Raw genomic sequence first — 20796 nt, forward strand, 5'->3', positions numbered from 1 at the left:
CACCACCCTGAATGTTCATGGGCAGGTGGTTTCTCTGGAGCCACTCCTTGTCCTGCCAGCTTGTTTTACTTACCAGTTGCTCTTAAAATAATCCAGAGCCTCCCCACACGACATATCCCAGTGAGTGGGTCATGTGGTGTTTGTAAATTACATCAGAGCCGCCCCACAAAACTTACAGAATCTATGTAGTTCAAGGAACACCCAGGAAGGTTTATTTATTATTATTTTTTATTTCAGTAGCGCTGGGAGCCCAAATCCTGACCGAGAACCCCACCGTACTAGGCCTTATACAAACACAGAGCGAAAAGACAGTCCCTGTCCCAGAGAGCTCACAATCTAAGGGGATCCATGGATAGAGACCTGGGCTGGGACACAGCTGACATGGGTTTGTTCCCGGTTCTGCCACTGGATGGACCGAAGGTTCTACTGGGTGACCTTGGCCTAGTCACTTCCCCAGTCTGTGTCCCAGTTTCCCCATTTGTAAAAACTGGAAGACTGCTACTAACCTCCTTGTAAAGTTCTTTAAGATCTACTGATGATAAGCACTAGAGAATAGCTAGATATCGCTATTATAATGCAGACTCTTCTACCCCAATGGATTTAAAACCATTTGGAAATCTAGAACCACGATGAAACTTTCAGCAAACAATCTGGAACCTGTTGGATTCTATGTGGTTTGAAAACACTCTAGAATCCAGTGATGTCCTAGATCCAGATGGGAATCTAGAACCCATAGACTTTGAGTTTGAACACATTGAGAGACTTACAATAAATGAGATTCCAGAGCCAGCTAGTGACGCAGAATCCAAGAGAGTCAATTGGGTTAGAACACATTGAAAGATCTAAAACAAACAAAATTCTGGAGCTTGCTACTAATCTGCTGCCACTGATGATCCACTGAGTTTGAAAAAATTGAGTGAACTAGAATGCATTGAATTCTAGAGAGAGCAGGGAATCTACAATCCAGGGACACTACAGGGTTTATGAATAGTAAGATACCTGAAACCCATTTGGATTTAGAAGCATCAGGAATCTAGAACAAATGGGATGGCAAGATTTCAACTCTCCCTAAGTCTGTGCACCTTCAGGCCATCAACTATTTTGTGTTCTCGACTTCTGTCCCATGTCTTCCACTAGACTCGGAGGCACTGCTGCCAAGATCGTCGACAAAAGCCGCTTTCACCAGAGTGAGAAGAGATGTTCTGAAGACCTGCCAGAACTTCTCCCCCACAAAGAGGTAGAGGATGGGGGTGAAGCAGGCATTGAAGCAGGATGTGAAGGTGTAAATGACCAAGAGGGCACCCATCACTGACTCTGGCACCTCCTTATTGGAGAGCTTCAAGCCATGGTAGAGGTGGTAGGGCAACCAGCCGAGGAAGAAGGAAACCATCGCAGCCACCATGACTTTGAAAGGCTTCCCAGCCCACACCAGCTTCTTCTCCTTCATCTTCAGCCCCACATGGACATAGCATACCACCATGGTGCAGAAAGGAAGCAGAAAGCCCAGCAGGAACCGGACAATGAACACAGCCAGGTGGACCTGTCTGCCCAGGTCCTGTGTCTCGACTCCATTCCAGTCTCCGGAGGGGGCATAATTGTTGATGCAGATGATTCTGCCCCCCTCTAATACCCGGGTCTCCCGGAAAGCCAGATAGGGAGCGCTGAGACCGAAGGAGGCCAGCCACAGACAGACGACCAGCTTCCCAGCACGGGGGAGGGTGCGGTTATGCCGGCACCAGATGGGACGGTGAGTGAGGGTGTAGCGGTCCAGGCTGATGAGGGTGAGAAGGAAGACAGAGGTGAACATGCCCACAGAGATGCAGGTGTTGAGAAGCTTGCACATGGCCGTGCCAAAGATCCAATGGAAATCCATGAGGAGGGAGACGATGAAGAAGGGGATCAGCAGGGTGAAGAGGAGGGAACAGGAGACCAGGTGGAGGAACCAGAGGGTGGTCACTGTCCTCCTCATCTTCAGTCCCAGCACCCACAGGTACAGCCCGTTCCCCACCACACCCACCAGGAAGGTGGGGAAGAGCAACACTGCAGAGGCCAGGTGAGCAGCACTCACAGCTACAGGGACCTGGCTGGAATTCGCCCCAGTGGTTGGTGGGATATTCGTATTGCCTCGGTCCATGCTGCCCTGGGGAGAGACAGAAGAGGGGTTGGAAGGGACAACAGAGGAGGGGAAAAGAGAAAGTGGAAGAGGAGGAATGAAGAAATAACAGAGGGGGTTAGGAACGCACTATTGGACAGGACCTAACTAGGCACCCTCTTGTCCTCCACAATATTCAGGGTGGATATTCTCAGGAACTGGGCTATAGGCAGTGGAACTCACTGCTACAAGGTAGAACTATGGGCAGCAGAGGAGGATATGGCATGGGAGACATGGGAGCAGTGGGGAAGGGGACAGTCTGGTAGGTCAAATACAGAGCTATGCTGAGAATACCACGTCACAGTGATCTGGATGATGGGCTGGCTCAGAAGGGTGGGGAATGGGACACGGGGCGTTTCCCCCTAGCAGACGCCAGGTCCAATCCGTCTGCAGTGCAGGGACAGGCCGGCTCAGGTATATGGGGAATCAGCCTCTTGACTCCCAGTATTCTGGTGCTGGTGATGGTGGAACTCAGTGCTAGAAGCTGGAAAAAGCCACCCCAACCCCAACCTGTCTTCTGTGCTGATCTGCCTGTCACAGGAATTGCTACCATACCCTGACTCAAGAGAGCGTGCAGGGTCCTTCTCGCTCTCATTGTAACACAAGAAGCCTCAATCCACTGACCTACTTCTCTGCCCCACAGCCTTGTTGCCAGCCCTGAACAATATGTTCTATCCTAATTGATTCTCTTGGATTCTGCATCACTAGCTGGCTTTGGGATCTCATTTCTTGTAAGCCTCTCAATGTGTTTAAACAGAAAGTCTATTGGTTCTAGATTCCTGACTGGATCTAGGACCTCTGGATTCTTACCTCTGCCTGGCACTGTGCCCCCCATTGCTTTGTTAGATTGGAGTTCTTTCTTCTCTGCAGAATGGCCTAATGGTTAGAGGAAGGGGGTGGGAGCTATTCTTGGCTCTGGGAATGAGATGCAGGGAGGGGGTCAGAAAAATTAACCCATGCCACAGATCTCACCTCCTACTTCTATCTATTGGGTTCTCCAGCTTAACCCAGGACTACCCAGTTGCAGGGAATTTCACGGGCTAACCCCACTGATACCCAGTGACAGGGAGTCCCACTGGTTTGCCTTGAAAATGGCAAATGTCTGTTGCTTCTAGGTAGCCTTAGAAAGGAAATTCCCCTTCAAACCCAAGAGGGGCCTCTGCCCATCGTCTTGACTCACCTGGGCAGGTCACATCCCAGCGCAGAAAGAGATTTGGATGGCGTGTGTTTTCCCAGCAAAGTGTCTGTGAGTCTGTACTCAGCATGCAAGAGCCCTCCCCTGTGTGTTAAGTTCCCTCCCCTTAACTCTGTGTCCTCTACATGCTCCACCCCCATCTGCTCTCTGAGATCCACACACTGCAAACCATGAACGGAAATGATCATTGGACACTGTCTTAGCAGAGAAAAAACCTAAGTAATAACAATTGCTTTAAAACTGGCCCCCACTCTAATGCACTAGATGCTTGGCCAACAGCTCATCTATTGAGGTATGGTCCCATGAAGAGGAAGGGCCTGTATTTTGCAAAAGTTCTTTCCTGACAGGGGCTGCACCCAGAGATAAACGAGCCCCATTAGCTCACAACAGAGGCTGAGTCACAAATAATGCAACTCCCAGCCAAAGAGTGGGGGGTCTTGTGGGTTAGAGCAGGGGGAGGGGGCAGTGGGAGCCAGGGCTCCTGGGTTCTGTCCTCAGATCTGGGAAGGGAGTGGTGTCTAGTGGTTAGAGCAGGTCAATAGCCGTTAGGGGTCCTGTGTTATCTATATGTTGTGGGTACATCCCTGTGTGAGACAACTCATGTGAAATGCTGCTCCTTCCTGTTCTAGATAAAATCTCAGTCACACCCAGCCCTCCCCAGAGTGTTGGTTACACAGGCCCCATCCTCAGAGCCGGGATCTCTGATGGGAACCCAACACTACTGGGAAAACAGCCCCCAATGGCACGGTACACTAGACCAAGCTTGAAATCTGAGAGGAGTGGGATCTAGTGGTTAGGGCAGTGTACTGGGAGCCAGGACTCCTGGGTTGTAACCCCAGTTTTGTTTGGAGAGTGGGGTCTACTGAGTTGGAATGGGGAGAGTGGGGTGGAAGCCAGGACTCTGGGGTTATATCCATGACTTTGGGAGGGGATAGGGTCCAGTGACATAGATCAGGGGGTATGTGTGTTGGGAGCCAGGACTCCTGGTTCTTTCTGTATCGGGCTCGGGGACTTGCTGGTTTGTGCAGAGAGGATAATGAAATGCAGGGATTGTCAGTGCTAGGGCTCCACACTTCTGTCTCTCCCTCCCTCTTCTACAATCCCCTTTGTGTTCTTCCCACACCTCCTTAGGGTCTCATGGCCACTCCGCCGTCCCAGCGACCCCAGTCCCTCATGGCACCTCTGCCTTCCCTCCCAGCATGGCCCCTCATGGCACCTCCCCTCCGCCTTTCCAGCCAGCCCAGCCCCGTCCAAAAGGCCCCTCTGCCTTTCCAGCCAGCCCAGCCCCGTCCAAAAGGCCCCTCTGCCTTTCCAGCCAGCCCAACTCCTCACTGCCCTTCCACCTTGCCCACCAGCCTAGCAGCCAATGGGAGCAACCCCCAGCTGTTCGGGAAGGGAAGGGAACTGGCAGCTGCATGTGGCAACCTCCCAGTGGGGATGACTGGCTGTGGGCTCTGCCTATGGGTTCTGGGGCTGAGGATGAGGATGATGATGATCTCCCTCTTGTCCTTCCATCTGGTCCTCACCTACCTGCTCATGTCCTGCTCTATGACTCTGTTTGCATCTACATCTACCTGGGTTTCCGCTGGGTCTTCGGCATGGCCATGTGTGAGCTCCTCAATGCCTGCCTCTCCCTGGGCATGTTCTCTGCTATCTTCTTTCTCACTCTCACCAGCCTGGACCACTGCACTCTCCCCTGCCGCCCCCATCTGGTTCTGGCATCACCGCACTGTGGCTCCGGTCAGGAAGCTGGTTGCGGGTGTGTAGCTGATCTCCTTCACCCTCAGTGTTCCCTAACTCGGTTTTTGGGGTCTCCTGGAGATGGAGGCAGGGTCACCTGCACCAACAAGAGTGGGACAGAGCTGAGACACAGGGCTGGAAGACATGTCTCCATCCGGTCCTGTTTGGGGTGCAGTTCCTGCTGCCTGTCTGCACCAGCGTGGGATGCCAGTGCTGGATGGGGCTGGAGATGAAGAAGAGGGGATTGGAGCGGAGCGGGAAGCGTTTCAAAGTCATGGTGACTGCAGTGGTGTCGTTCTTTGTCTGCTGGGTGCCCTACCAGCTCTATCATGGCCTGCTGCTCTACAAGAATGCAGTGCCAGTGTCAGTCACAAGTGTCTTCATGCTTATTTACACCCTCTTGACTTGTTTAAACACTTGCCGCACCCCCACCCATCCTCTACATCTTTGTGGGGGGAGAAATTCCGGCAGGTGCTCAGGATGTCCCTCATCACTTTGCTCAAGACAGCTTTAGCTGATGATCTCGGCAGCGAAGCACCTGAGACCAGTGGGAAACAAGGGACAGAAGTTGAGGGATCAGAACTGGAGATGGCCTGAAAGTGCCTAGAGTAAGAGAGCATTGGAAACTTGTCATCCCACCCGTTCCTTCATCCCTGATTGAACTAAAAAAGTGTGGAAGTGACTTGGCCAAGGTCACCCAGACGGCCAGTGGCAGAGCCAGGAATAGTGCCAAGGCCTCCTGAGACTCAGTTCTGGTCTCTATGTATCCTGCCTCCCTAGACAGTGAGCTCTCTTGTGTAGGGACTCTCTTTTTGCTCTGTGTTTGTACAGTGCCTAGCACAGCAGGGCACTGAGCCAGGACTGGGGCTCCCAGAACTACCTGAAATAAAATATAATAAGTAATAATCATTCCTGGGTGTTACTTGAACTACCTAGATTCAAGGTTTTTGTGGTGGTTCTGAAATAATTTACAACCACCCCGTGAACCGATCACTGGGATATTGAGTTTGTGGAGCCTCTGGCTTAGTTTAAGAGCAGCTAGTAAGGAAAACAAGCTGGCAGAACAAAGAGCGGCTCCAGAGAAACCACCTACCCATGAACACTTCAGGGTGGTGAAGAGGTAACATACAAGTAATTATGAAGATCCCACCTGCCAGCTCCAGCCAAGTTACAAAACTTTGGCCAAGGCTGGGGGCCAGCAGATCCAATGGACAATAAAGACTTGAAAGGACCCTCCCTGGTGGATTCTCCATCACCGGCAATTTTTAAGGCAGGACTGGGTGTTTTTCTAAGAGATCTTCTCTAGTTCAACCAGGGACTATTTCACGGATGTTCTGCATGAGGTCAGAGTAGGGGACCACCATGCTCCTTCTGGCCTTTAATCTCTGAATCTATCCAGAGGAGAGGCAGACGTTGTTGAGGTGCTCCACCAGTTGTCTCCTAGGGCCCACTGGGGTGTCTGAGGAAGCTAGGCCTGCGTAGGCCACCAGCCAGGGTGGAGGGTTTGTAGGAAAGTTAGACATGAGCATGTCTGTTCTTTTAAAACCTTGTTTCTCTAAATGCTTCATTGCTCATGTTCAGATGGAAACAAGACTTTGGTTGAAGTTGGCTCCTCATTGTTCAGACTCCGGAAGTCAGACCTGTAGTGTAAGCTGCTTGATCCACAGGGTGCTGTAAGCCAGGGTTCAGACTAAGTGTGGGAGAACTGCCAGAGTCCACCTGGGAAAGGTTAAAAGCACAAGGCCTCCCACCTGGAGGGTTGCACTCTCAGGACAGAAGTGCAGCTAATCTGGCAAACGTGACATACACTACCTCTCAATGTTTCAATATTCAATAGGATCTCATGGGTTCTGGGAATCCTGGGTGGTTTGTGAATCTCTTGAATTCTAGGTCTGCCAATGTTTTGGAATGTCATCGAATATTATGTGATAAAGAACCTCATGGTTTCCAACCCCCTTTATGTTAAAACCAAAGCGGTTACCATGAGTTCTAGTTATACTGATAGTATTAGAACCTTTTAGGTTCTAGGCCTATCAACTTTTTGAAGCATCATCAGATATGATGTGTGCTAGAACCTCATTGTTCTCACACCCTATATGTTTTAAAACTCAATAGTTTCCCATGAGTTCTTGCTATACCTTTGGTTCTGGAACCTATTGGGTTCTAGGTCTGTCAATGTCTAAAAACTCATTCAGATCCTGCGTGGTTTAGAATCTCATTGTTTCTAACCCCTTGTAGATTTGAAAACCCGATAGGATCCCATGAGTTTTAGTATATGCCTGATTCTGGAAACTCTTGGATTCCAGGTTTATCAGTGTTTTTAAATGTGATCAGTACCATCATGGTCTACAAGCTCATGGTTTCCAAGCTCCTCTATGTTTGAAAACCCAGTAGGATCCCATGGGTTCTAGATATGTGGCTAGTTCAAGAATCTCCAGAGTTCTTGGTTACTCCATATTTTAAAAAATAAAGCCCAGAGCCCAAACCTCCTCTTGCAGGCATTGCAGAAACTGAGAAGATTCTCCACCCTAATGGTGAAGGGAATGGAAACAGGACCTTCTAGCTCTGTTTATGACATTGCACTCCATATTCCTTATGGAAATATTCTTATGATATGGGTATGAAGTAACTTAGATGTACTTTATGCAAGATGGGTCTTGTAAGATATCATTGGAAAGGTTAAAATTTACTGAATGTGGTTATCCAATTTATATGCATGTATCATTTCTGTATTTAACGTAAGGAATATGGACTACGTAACCATTACAACGAGGTGTGTATTGCGAAGACACCTACCAGCTGACAGGCCATCAAATTTGAAGAGGAAGGAACAACAAAACCATGAAGATACTAATCTCTCTCCCTTCTGGGAGGCATCCAGGGAAGTACCTGTGACACCACTAGCCAGGTGGTCTTGTCATCTGATGCTAAACATTACCTGGGACTTCTTGTAACTTTCCACTGGAAGGGAAGGAGGGTCAAGTTTGGGAAACAAAGGATTCCTGCCTTATGTAAATCTTATTTAAGGGTGGGAAGGAAGGAAAACGGGACTCCTCCTCTCCACGGCCTGTCTGCCAAAGAAGAAAGACTGCTAAAGTCACCCGAAGGGAGGGCAGGGGGGGAGTCCAGACTGAGACAGGGGTCCAGTCTGAAAAGAAATATAACTGGAATTCTGAACCACAGAAACTTTGCAACCAGCCTAAAATAACGTTTAGGATAAGCAATTACATGTTGTAATGTGTTTCTTAAGTATATTGAGCTTAGCTTGTGTACTTTGTTTTATTTGCTCAGTAATCTGCTTTCTTCTGTCTACTATTTCTTATACTCACTTAGAATTCACCTTTTGTAGTTAATAAAATTATTTCTTGTTTATACTATAACCCTGTGTGTAAGTTTCATATTAAAAGTGGGGGTGGGGGAGGGAAAGAGGTTGTGCATACCTTCCTCCTCATTGAGGGAGAAGGCAGATTTCATAATATATGTTTGGGTCTGCACTCCAAGGGAGGTGGACACCTGATTGCTGGGGTAAGTCCTTTAAGTTGAGCCTTCCCTGAACTGATCTCAGTGTCTGTTTTGTTCTGTAATTTGGTGTGGCCCTGCCTGTGTGTGTCCTGGAGGAAGCTTAATAGCTTGGCTCAGCAAGACAGGTAAAAAGGGTGCCCAGGTTGGCATAACAGGCAGGCTCAGTGGTATCTCAGCCCTTCTGGTGGCATCCTAAGGGGGGAAGCCCGTCATACTCTGCACCTAGGGGAGGTCCCAGCTCTGGAAGGATTGTTCCTTGGAGGTTTATGGCACAGGACTCTTGTGCAAAGGGCCAAGGGCTGGGGATCTAACTTTGCCAAAGTGTCTGGTCATGCTTGGAGCTTCAAGGTTTGGGTGTCTCCAACTTGAGTGGTCTGATATTCAGAAAATGTCGAGCACCCTCCCTGTGGAAAATCAGGTCTCTTTAAAGGTGCTCAGCTGGGAAACATCCCAAAAACTAGAAGCACAAAAAATTGCCATTTTTTAAAGAAACTAAGCCTGAAAGTCAACAGGGCAATGGAGTGAACAGGCCAGATCCTCAGCTGGTGTAAATCGGTGTATGTCTGCTGACTTCACTTCAGAACTCTTGAGTACCTCTACTGCCTCTGGCTGAGGTCTGGTGTGATAGAGCAGTGTGGGTTGGGAGCGATTACTCCTGGGTTCTATCCCTAGCTCTGGGAGGGGAGTGGGATTGAGTGGTTAGAGCAGGGGATGCTGGGAATCAGGACTCCTGGGGTCTATCCCTGGCTCTAGCAGGGAAGTAGGGTCCAGTGGTAAGGGTAGGTGAAGAACAAAGGAAGGATTCCTGCATTCTCTAAATTTTGCTTGTGTATCGAATTGTGAACAGATTCCCATTAAAGGCTGCATCCTCCTGCTGGTAATGCCCCACCTGCTGGGACACCTCACAGACGGCAGGTTGGATGTACTAAGATGGGGGAGGAAAACATCAGATGTCTCATCTTTAGGTACAAAGACTAAGAACGGTTCCTGTGGTCCACCCCCTGCCAGCACACAACTCAGCACAGTTACTCACTGGAGATTTCCTGTGCAAGCTACAGCCTGCAGAGGTGTGAACTGCCCGTGAGCCAAAAACTTAGTAGTGGAACAACTTTTGCAATATTTCTGTACCAGTCCTGGCCCCCATTCAATAACCGAGTTCAGGGGCTGTCCATGCTCCGCATTTCATGAAGGTCCGAGCCTTCAGTTTTTCCCTGGCTCTGCACCAAGAACATCCTCACAATCTGAAAATGAGAAATCAGCTCATATTTTGGGGAGAAGGGCTGAATGCTGGGAGCTCCTTGACCCAACGCTCCCAAATTTGCCATAAAAACCCCACCCCAGCCTCCGTTGCAGAGTGCTTTTTTTCAAGGCAGTTGCCTTACACACAGGGGTTTCAGTTCAATTTGGATATTATCAGCCGCTCAGATTCAGGGGGCTGCATCTCATGAACTTCCCAACCTAACCGTCACCCATTTCCCCAGCAGACTCCAGCACAGCCCTGGTGGCAGCATGCCAGTTTGCAAGCCAGTCTAAGTCTGCAACTGGGTTTCAGAGCAGTTTGAAAATAGGATGCAAGGGAGACTCCCACACGAGGCATTCTTGTTAGGTGATAAATCTGTGGAATTGTACCAGACTGAAGGTGTCATTAGGAATGTACCATTGAGATGACCTCTCTGGGCCCCCTCTGGTCCTCCACAATGTCCAAGCTGGGTATTCTCAGCAAGTGGGCAATGGCCAGTGGAACTCACTGCTACAAAATAGAGCAATGGGCAGTTGGGAAGGACAAGAGGGATAGTAGATTGGGAAAAGTCAGGAAATGGAAAGTCTAGTAGATAAAATAAAAATCTATGCTGAGACCACCACATGGCTATGAACTGGAGGGCCTGTTCACTCAAGGGGTCAGGGAATAGCACATGAGACCTTTCCCCAAGAGGAGGCTGTGGCCCTGATCTGGCTTCAGGGCCTGGGATTAGCTGGTTCAGGGAGGTGGGGATCAGGAGTGTGGACTCCTAGCATGCAGGAGCTTGGGCCAGGGGAACTCTGCTACAAGTTGGAAAAAAAACATCCCTCCCCCACCTTGACTCTTGTACTCATCTGCCTGTAACAGGAACTGCTGCTACACCCTGACATGAGAGCGTGCAGGGTCCTTCTCACCCTCATTGTAACACAGGAAGCCTAAATCCACCACCCTGCTTCTCTGACCCTCAGCCATGCTGCAGCTCTGCACCAGGGACCTCTCGACTATTGTCTCCATCAGGGACTGCGACTCCCCTCCCCAGGCCTTGTTAGCATGGTGTCCTCTGTGCTCTGCAGACTGGCCTAATGGTTACAGCTGGGAAGCCTGGGAGCCAGGATGCCTGGGTCCTATTCCTGGCTCTGGAAGGTGAGTCAGGTCTACTGAGTTAGAGCTGCAGGGGCTGGGAGGCAGGATTCCTGCACTGTGGAAGGGATGCGGGGGGTTGTCCTGTGGCTTAGAGCTTCGTAAATGGGGAACACATCACCTGATTAACATGAAACAAGAGAGAAAAATTCAGTGTCAGAGACCCCACCTACTACCTCTGTCTATTGAGTCTAGGGTGACCAGATGAGATGAAGAAAATATCGGGACACCGGGGGGGGGGACGGGACACAAAAATAAAATAAAAAAGCCGAGTGCTGCCAGATGAGCAATAAAAGAAAAAAATTGAGTCCCCATGTTAATCCCATTAATTCCCAGTGGAAGGGAGTCCCACTGTTTGCCTTGGTAATAGCAAATGTTTGTGGCTTCTAGGTAGGATTACCAGAGAAATTCCCCTTCAGCCCCAACGAGGGGCCTCTACCCATGGTCTCAACTCACCTGGGCAGCGCAGAGACATCCGGATGGTATGTGTTTGCCCAGCAAAGCATCAGTGAGTCTGTGCTGCCCTGTGTGTTGAACTGTCTCCCCTTAACTCTGTGTCTTCTACACACTCCACCTCCACCTGCTCTCTGAGATGGAGAAGCTCCAAACCATAAATGGAAATGATCATTTGGACACTGTCTTAGCAGAGAAACCACCTTTAAAATTAGCCCCCACTCCCCTGCCAGAGCCAGGGATAGAACCCAGATGTCCTGAGTCACCCATCTCCTGCTCTAACCACTCACCCTGAGGCCTCGGCAGGGAGCAAGAGCCCTCCAGTCCCAGGGCTGCAGTGGGGGTCCAGGCATTGGGGCTTCCCAGAGTTGGGGACTCATATCCAGCTTCTCATCCACTATAATCCCCAGGTTCTCTCCTGCAGAATTGCTGCCTAGCCACTCAGTCCCTAGTCTGTAGCAGTGCATGGGATTCTTCCGTCCTAAGTGCAGGACTCTGCACTTCTCCTTGTTGAACCTCAGAGAACAGGAGAAAGCAGAAGCCGTGATTTGAGCAGGGCAGTGTGCAGACAAATAGAGGAACAGCTGCACACAGCTTCGTTTCCCCAGGTGGTAGGCGGGAGAGGAAATTGAACAGGTTTCAATTTGAGAATGCGGCAGAGAAAAATATACAAGTCTTAAGGAATGAGTGGGGACGCTGTGCAGGGTGGAGAAGCGTTCATGGCCGAAAGGCAGGAATTTTGCACTGGAAGTCAGCCAGACGGGGAAAGTATAAATCAGTCCTACATCGGTCTACAATTGGCAGCGTGATCTTGTGAATGTGGAGACGTGTGGGACTCACATATTAAGGACCATGTGTGGCATGGTGTCAGACTCAGCGTGAGTTAGGGCAGTGACAGACACAAATTGAATCCCTCAAATATGTTGGGGGCCATTCATCAGGCAGCTGAAACCACAGCAAGACAATCGAAAAGGCCGGGTGAACCAGAAAACCACGTGCGTAGGTTTCAGCGTAAATCCTCCTTTCATAAGCGCCCAGACCTGCGGTCACGGGCTGGAGGGAGTCCTGCTGCTAAACAAAAGGCCGCCATCAAGAGCCGTGAAAACAAGAGAAGCCAGAGGCAAGGAAAGGTTGTTATAAAAGCCGTTATAGCCAAATGGAACCGTCCTGCGTGTGGGCACGAATGCCCAACGTGTGGCAAATGCAATTATTTTGCCAGTGTTCAACTCCGGAAAGGAAAAGTCCCAGGTCAAATAGATGTTTTTCCTCATTGAAACAGATGAGAAATCGCAAGATCTGTTCCTAAGTGTGGCTAACCCACGGGACCCCCTGCCACTGGACACGATCAGGGTTAACCCACGGCACCCCCCACCACGGGAAAGGAGTGGCATTTACCCGTGGGTCTCTGTAACACGGTGCCTACTACCGGAGTCCCCCCTTGTGGCCAGAGGTCACTCTGCAGCACCCTTCCTCACTACTGGAACTCACTGCTACAAGACAGGATGGCAGATGCAGAGGAGAAAGGAGGACAGTGCAAGTGGGAGGAGCGGAGAAGGGGGAAATAGTCTACAGGGTCCAACACAGAACCACGCAGAGAAAACAATGTGACTCTGATCTGGATGTTTGGCTGACTCAGGGGGGTGGGGAAAGGGACATGGAGCCTTTCCCCTCTAAGGGGTGCAGGATCCAGCGGAACTGTAGCAAACACCGGTATACAATAGGAGGAGAACAGGGGCCTGAGAACCAGGTAGAGGAACCACTGGCTGGTCATTGTGCTCCTCATCTTCAGCTCCAGCACCTGAAGGTTCAGCCCCCCACGGCAGGATAATGGCAAAGAAGAAAACTCGCAGCTGTGAACTGATTTCCCCTCTCACCCACATGGGAGTGGCCAGAGATGGCTCCTGTGCTGGTCGATAACAGTGTCAGGGCAGGGGAGACCCTTGGCGTAGGAGAGAGGAACCAAAAGAGGTTGGAGAAAGGGGGGCAGACAGAGATACAGGGACCCTCATGCCTCAGCAGTGGAAGAACAGTATCTCCTTCACCACCCAGCCAAAGACAATCCACCTTATAAACAGAATAGAACCCAGGAGATCAGGCTACTGGCCCCTCCCCCTGTTCTAACCACTAGACCAAACTTCCTTCCCATAGCCAGGAAAAGAACATAGGACTCCTCACTTTCAGATCCCCTGGGCTTGCCAAATAGACCCCCCTCCCAGTTTACCCCTGTTGTTGCATACCGTGCAGTTGGGGGGGTCTGTTTTCCCAGTAGTGTTGGGTTTCCGTCGGGGGTCTCTAGGTCCCATCTCCGTGGCCAGGGTCGGTGTAACAGACACACCAAGGAGAACTCAGAGTTACTGAGGGTTTTAAGCTAGAAAAGGAAGTGGCCCCATTTCCATGAATTCCTTTACCAAGGGACTTACCAAGAACATGTAGCTAAAACAGGAATCCTCACTTCTCTTTTCTCAAAGCCCAGCCACCCCACCGCTCAAACCGCCAGCTCTACCTCACTTCCGGATCTGGAGATACAACCCAGGAGTCCTGGCCCCCAGGACTCTTTGCTCTACCCTACTAGAGGCCATGCCCCCCCCACACAAACTCAGCTAGAACCCAGGTGTCCTGACTCCCAGCCCCCTGCTCTAATTACTAGACCCCACTCCCCTCCCAGAGCTAGGGAAAGAACCCAGGAGTTCTGACCCCCAGACCCCGCTGCTAGGCTCTAGACCACTAGATTGGCCAGTATCCTGTGTCCAGTTCCGGTGCCCACAGTCCCAGGGGGATGGTGGTCAATCAGGGAGGGGTCAGAGAAGAGCCAAGAGAAGGATCAAAAGATTGGAAAACCTGTCTTACACAGCTTACAGGAGCACATAGGGTACGGATGCTGCCTCGACAGCTAGCCTGGGTGTAAGCGGCCATGTGGACTGAGAGGCCCAGCATAGGTTAGTAAAGACACCACAGATTTTTTGGGTACATACCCAATGCAGCGCTCTGCACCTGCATGCGGTGTCCTCCACGCCTCACTTTAGCAGCATAGTGTCCGGATGCCGGAGTGTTTCACTGCTGTCTGGAGGACCGATGCATGTCAGGTCCTATCACCAGCACCCCACTGTGGCAGAGCCTTGTGGTGACTCCTCAGCAACTGAGCCCTCTGGACAAGTCACACACAGTCTGTACATGAAATACAAACCAAACTTTGTCCAGGGTACAGTCCAACAGGGGCCTGTCTCAGTGCCCTCTGGAATGTCGATCTGCAGCTCTGTCCTTGGACCAGCTCCTCAATCCATCACCGCACCCTGGTTCAAACTGGCTCCCAGCCCCTTCTGGCCTCTCTCAAATTGTCTCTGCTCTGGTATGAAGTAGTGCCCCAGGGGTCCCTCCCAGGAGGTGATGTCTTCACCCTCTCTGGGCCTTTCTGGCCCCAGCTCTCCTGTTGGGCCACTAAAAGAGTTCAGTTCCCCCTTCTGGGGTGCATCAAAAGTCCAGGCCTCTTTCCGAGTGGCTAGTGGGTGGAGGGATCCAGGCCCACTCACTACTCTGGATCCCAGCCTAGGGACCCCATAGATATCAGCCATCTGCCTTGTGCTTTTAAATAAACTGTGTCACTGCTACAATTCCCTGGGCCACTTCTCCAGCATGTTCTTTACCCACACCTCAGGGGCTTGTCCTGGTTAAGTCTCAGCAGCCAACCCAGAGCTCCTTCTCGCTCCCCCGGGTCTCTGCAAGCACTGCTCTGTCCAAGACCCTGTAGCTCAGCCAGGCAAACCACACTGCCCTTTTATGAGTCAGGATGTGGCAGGGCCACAAGGCCTCCAGCAGGGGGCCTCATACACCCCTCCACAGGCCTAATAAATTGGCACCCAGAAGGGGAGTGTTTTAATTCCCTTTGGACTGAGATGTGGAGTTCTATACACTGCCCCCAGTGTGGACAGTCTTAGACTGAGAGACTTCCGAGCTCCATTTCTGTAGCTTAACAAAGAGAAAGTTAAACAGGGACCTGATACCCATCTGTCAGTACTTCCATGTGGAGCAAATATTTGACCGTGGGCTCATCAATGTAGCAGAGCAAGGCCTAACATGACCCAGTAGCTGGAGGCTGACGTTAGACAAATTCAGGCAGGAAATAAGGTGCTTGTCTTTAATAGTGAGGGGAATTCACCATTGGGACTATTGACTGAGGTTTGCAGTGGATTCGCCATCACTGGCTATTTATAATCAAGGATGGGCATTTTTCTGAAAGATCTGCTGTAGGAATTAGTTTTGGGAAGTGCTCTGGCCTGTGTTATATGGAAGTCAGACTATATGGTTACAACGGTCAATTCTGACCTTAGAATCTCTGAATATAAGAAGCCACAGAAAATTGATATAATTATCTTTAACCTGTGGCGCTCCCTGCCACTGGATATGAGTGGGGTTAACCTGTGGGATTCCCTGCCACCGAAGACAAGCGGCATCAATCTAGGGGACTCCGTGCCACTGAACAGTCTATCAGATGAGCCATTCCTAATTTATGATGCTTTAACCCACTAGACCCCACTCACCTCCCTGAGCTGGGGATAGAACTCAGGAGTCCTGAAATAAGCTCAACTGAGCTATGTTAATTTACATCCACTCACAATCTGACCCATTTTCTCCATGACCCAAAGTAACTAGTGATTTTTGGTTATTCCATTTGGGGAGGGGTGGTTACCCCATCATGAAATCAGTTTTAACACCAGGTGCTTCAGGTGAACAAGGTTCTAGAAGAGACTGGTTTTTAAAGTTTGAGAGTGGTCAAACCCAGGAGGTTCTAGAATGCTAGGATTCTAGAACTTGTGAAATACCACTGGGTATAAAAACCATACCCCAAGTGCAAGATTCTGGAACTACCCAGGAATCTAGAGCCCAAGGAACCCTACCAGGCTTTAAGAAACTTGGAATCCATGAGGGTCTACCAACAGCAATAGATTTAGAAGGCATGGACTTTTATTTAGTTGAAAAGCATTTTGACATCTAAAACTACACGCAGTTCCAGAGTCAGCCTAGTATAAAACTCATGGGATCATATGGAATTTTACACTATTTATTCCCATGACAGCTATAGAGTTCTAGAACCAAACAGGCATCTAGAACCCGCTGGACCCTAGGGGGTTATAATTAAGGTTACGTTTTAGTCATGGGTTTTTTTTTAGTAAAAGTCATGGACAGGTCACAGACAGTAAACAAAAATTCATGGCCTATGACCTGTCCACTTTTACTATATACCCATAACTAAAGCTTGGGCAGGGGGACACGGGGGACACGGGTGCTCTTGGGGGGCATTCCGGAGGTGCTGCAGGTGCTGGCGGAGGTGGCCCACATCCCGCTGGTGCTGGGGTGGGCTGCAGCGCGTGGCCTGGGACCCCTGCTGGTGCTGGGGGAGAGGCAGGGCTGGCAGGTGCATGTCTTTGCAGCTCCTAGGTGGAGGAGGGGTTAGTGGGCTCCGCACGCTGCTCCCACCACAATCCACGGCTGCACAGCTCCCATTGGCCAGGAACCACAGCCAGTGGGAGCTCCAGGGGTGGAGCCTGCAGGTGCAGGCAGCTCGCAGAGCTCCCTGGCGTCTCCTCTGACTAGGAGCTGCAGGGCCATGCCAGTGGGAGCCAGGAAGGCCCCATCCCAAAGGAAGTACCCCCCCCACCTCCTACTCCTTCCCCTAGTCCTGAGCCCTCTCCCACACACCCAAACTGCTGCTGCTGGCCCTGGGGATGCCTGGCTCAGGCACCCCTGAGCCAGCACTGGCCGCTGTAGAAGTCAGAGGTCACAAAAAGTCACAGAATCTGTGACCTCTGTGACAGACTTGGAGCCTTAATTATAATATGCCAAGAGACATAGAACACATGAGAATCTAGAGCTAGCTGTGAATCTAGACCCAAAGAAATTCTATGCAGTAAGGACATGTTGAGATACCTAGAACCCAATCAGTTTAAAAGTAACAGGTATCTAGATTTTGCAGGAGTTCAAGTTTTTCTCTACTTCATGCAGTTAGTTTCTCGCCTGTTCTCCCTCTAGAATCTGGTCCAGACACATCACTATCGAGATCCTCATGAAAAGCCGCTTTGACCTGAGCGAAGAGGGATGTCCTGAACACCTGATGGAATGTCTGCCCCACAAAGAGGTAGAGGACTGGAGTGAAGCAGACGTTGAAGCAGAACATGATGATGCTAATGAGCAGGAAGGCATCAGCCAATGACTGTGGCACATCTCTGATGAGCGTCAAGCTCTGGTAGAGGTGGTAGGGCAGCCAGCCAAAGAAGAATGACACCACCGCGGCCACCATGACTTTGAAGGGCTTGCTGCTCCGTGCCAGCCCCTTCTCTTTCATCTCCAGCCCCATCCGGCCGTAGCATACTGCGATGATGCAGAAGGGCAGCAGGAAGCCCAGTAGGAACCGGACCACGAACAGAACAATGTACATGTGTACCCTCCAGACCTGCACCTCAGCTCTGTCCTGGTCTCTGGAGAGGATGTAATAAATGGTGCAAATGACCCTGTCTCCCTCCATCTCCCAGGTCTCCTGGAAAAACAGGTAGGGAGCACTAAGGATGAAGGAGACCAGCCACACACCCATGACAAGCTTCCTGACCCAGCACATGGTGCGGTGATGCCGGGACCAGACAGGGCAGCAGGTGAGGGTGTAGCGGTCCAGGCTGATGAGGGCAAGGAGAAAGACAGAGGAGAACATGCCCAGATGGGTGCAGGCACTGAGGACCTTGCACATGGCAGTGCCGAAGACCCAGTGGAAACCAAGGAGAACATGGACAGTGAAGAAAGGGAGCATCAGGGTAAAGAGGAGAGAACAGGAGACCAAATGGAGAAACCAGAGGGTGGTCACCGTCCTCCTCATCTTCAGCCCCAGCACCCACAGGTACAGCCCGTTCCCCACCACACCCACTAGGAAGGTGGCAAAGAGCAACACAGCAATGGCCAGGTTAGTGCTCTTCATGGATGCTGGGGGCTGGCTGGAGCTTGTCCAGGTTATGGGTGAGAGGGTCACGTTGCCTCGGTCCATGATGCCCTGGGGAGAGACAGAAGAGGGGTTGAAGGTATAATGGAGGAGGGGAAAAGGAGGAAGGGGAAATAGCAGAGGGGACCTCTCTGGGCTCTCTCTGGTCCTCCAGAATGTCCAGGCTGGGTATTCTCAGCAAAGGGCCATGACCAGAGGAACTCACTGCTACAAGATAGAGGTATGCTCAGCAGGGGAGGGAAAGCGGGATAGCAGACATGTGGCAAGTGGGGAAGGGGGACAGTTGTCTAATAGAGCAAATTACAGCTATGCAGAGCACATCACTTTGGCTGTGACCTGGAGGGACGGTTGGGTCAATGAGGCAGGGAATGGGACATGGGGCCTTTCCCCACTAGGAGGCACTGACTCTGATCTGGCTTCAGGGCCTAGGACTGCCTGGCTAAGGGAGGTGGGATCAGTGCTGTTGGCTCCTAGCATGCTGGAGCTGATGCCCGTGGAACTCACTGCTACAAGGCAGAAAAAGCCACTCCACCCCCACCCACCTTGTGCTCATCTGCCTGTCACAGGAACTGCTGCTACACTCTGACTCGTGAGAGCGTGGAGGGTCCTTCTCACCTCATTTTAACACAGGAAGCCTCAATGCACTGAGCTGATTCTCTATCCCACAGCCTTGCTGCAGCTCTGCACCAGGGACCTCTGGGCTATTGCCTCTGTCACAGAATGCACCCCCCCCCCCCAGACTGGCGACCTCTGTACTCTGCACAATGGCCTAAAGGTTAGAGAAGGGGGTGTGGGAGCCAGGACCCCTGGGTTTTCCCCAGGTTTGGGAGTGGGAAGGGATTGATCAGGTGGGGAGGTCAGAACTCCTGGGCTCTGGGAGGGACATGGGGTCCTGTGGCTTAGAGATTCGTAAATGGAGAACACCTCCTCTGATTAACATGAGACAAGGGAGAAAAATTCACCCAGTTCACAGTTCTAGCCTACTAACTCTGTCTATTAAGTTAACCCCATTAATACCCAGTGGCAGGTAATCCCACTAATACCCAGTAACATGGAGTCCCACTGGTTTGCCTTGGTAATAGCAAATGTCTGTGGCTTCTAGATAGGTTTAGCAAAGAAATTCCCCTTCAGACCCAAGGAGAGGCCTCTGCCCATTGTCTCGACTCACCTAGGCAGCGCAGAGAGATTCAAATGATGTGTGTTTCCGCAGCAAAGTGTCCAGACTCTGTGCTGTCCTGTGTGTTGAGGGCACTCCCCTTAACTCTGTGTCTTCTACACGCTCCGCCTCCGCCTGATCTCTGAAATGGAGAAGCTGCAAACCATAAATGGAAATGATCATTTGGACACTGTCTTAGCAAAGAAACCACCTAAGACAGAGCCATTTCTTTAAAACTAGGCCCCACTCCCCTGCCAGAGCCAGAACCCAGGAGCTCTGGCTCTCAGCCCCCCCAGTTTCTCTAACCCACTAGACCCCACTCCCCTCCCACATCTGGGGCTCAAACCCAGATGTCCCGAGTCAACCCTCCCCTGCTCTGAGCACTAACCCTGAGGTCTTGGCAGGGGGCAAGAGCCCTCCAGTCCCAACCCTGCATTGAGGGTCTGGGCGTTGGGGCTTTCGCCACCCTATCCAGTGCTTCTGCCAGGTCTCTGGGATTCCGCTGGGGTGGGACATCCATTTTTCTAGGGGTCCCCAACTGGCCTCATCCCCTGAGCACGGGCCCCCTTGGTCCATTGGATAATGCGCTACTGTCCAGACAGGCTCCTTAGACCGGTTGGGTACGCGGGGACAGGGATGAACTGAAATGTGGAGTCCAGCAGTACCCCCTGGGCTAATATCAATACCACCCGCTGCCCACTGGAGGGAGCTGTGTGTCCAAAGGGACTAGAGCTTCAGTGGGGCTCCCAAAGATGCAAATGCCCCAGAGATGTGTCCACAGTGCCTGGCATGAGCGTGGCTGGGCTGTTGCTCCGGAGTTGGACGTGAGAGTGAAGAGAGAAAAGGGCTGTTGGATTCAGGGGATGCTTGCAACCAGGTGCTGCAGACCCTGAGCTCAGAACTGCCCAAGAACTGTTAGAAATACCAGGCAGCCCTGCGTTAAAAGTTGTCGGTGATGGAGAAACTGGGTTGATCTTTTTTAGTCTTTATCAACTTTTGGATCTGCCGGCCCCCAGCCTTGCCCAAGGTTTTGTAACTTGGCTGGAGCCTGCAAGTGAGATCTTCACAGTTACTGTGACCTGTGACCAGAGGTGCAGAGGGCAGCCCATACTGAAAATGCTAAGGTCAGGGCAGTTGCAAACAGAAGAGCAGATTATTCCAAAACTGGTGGTTAATACAGTAGTTAGAATCACCAACCAGTCAGAAGCTGTGCTCCTGA

General features: G+C 51.0%; 2 protein-coding genes and 1 pseudogene across 2 annotated transcripts; 1 reads left to right on the forward strand and 2 right to left on the reverse strand.

Moving 5' to 3' along the window:
* Positions 1–210: 210 nt before the first annotated feature.
* Positions 211–3745, reverse strand: LOC101949731 (probable G-protein coupled receptor 33). Its single transcript, XM_005312889.4, has 2 exons — positions 3333–3745; positions 211–2140 (listed from the first exon to the last, which is right to left on the reverse strand). Exon 2 carries the CDS (start codon positions 2132–2134, stop codon positions 1097–1099), a length of 1038 nt encoding a protein of 345 aa, XP_005312946.2. The 5' UTR covers positions 2135–2140; positions 3333–3745; the 3' UTR covers positions 211–1096.
* Positions 3746–4556: 811 nt separating this feature from the next.
* On the forward strand, positions 4557–5684 carry LOC135976887 (probable G-protein coupled receptor 33; annotated as a pseudogene).
* A 10696-nt stretch (positions 5685–16380) lies between these two features.
* On the reverse strand, positions 16381–19653 carry LOC122172389 (probable G-protein coupled receptor 33). The gene is made up of 2 exons (XM_042842471.2): positions 19590–19653; positions 16381–18472 (listed from the first exon to the last, which is right to left on the reverse strand). Exon 2 carries the CDS (start codon positions 18464–18466, stop codon positions 17432–17434), a length of 1035 nt encoding a protein of 344 aa, XP_042698405.2. The 5' UTR covers positions 18467–18472; positions 19590–19653; the 3' UTR covers positions 16381–17431.
* Positions 19654–20796: the final 1143 nt, after the last annotated feature.

This window comes from Chrysemys picta, chromosome 20, assembly GCF_011386835.1.
Source record: "Chrysemys picta bellii isolate R12L10 chromosome 20, ASM1138683v2, whole genome shotgun sequence".
In the NCBI taxonomy this organism is placed as follows: domain Eukaryota; kingdom Metazoa; phylum Chordata; order Testudines; family Emydidae; genus Chrysemys; species Chrysemys picta.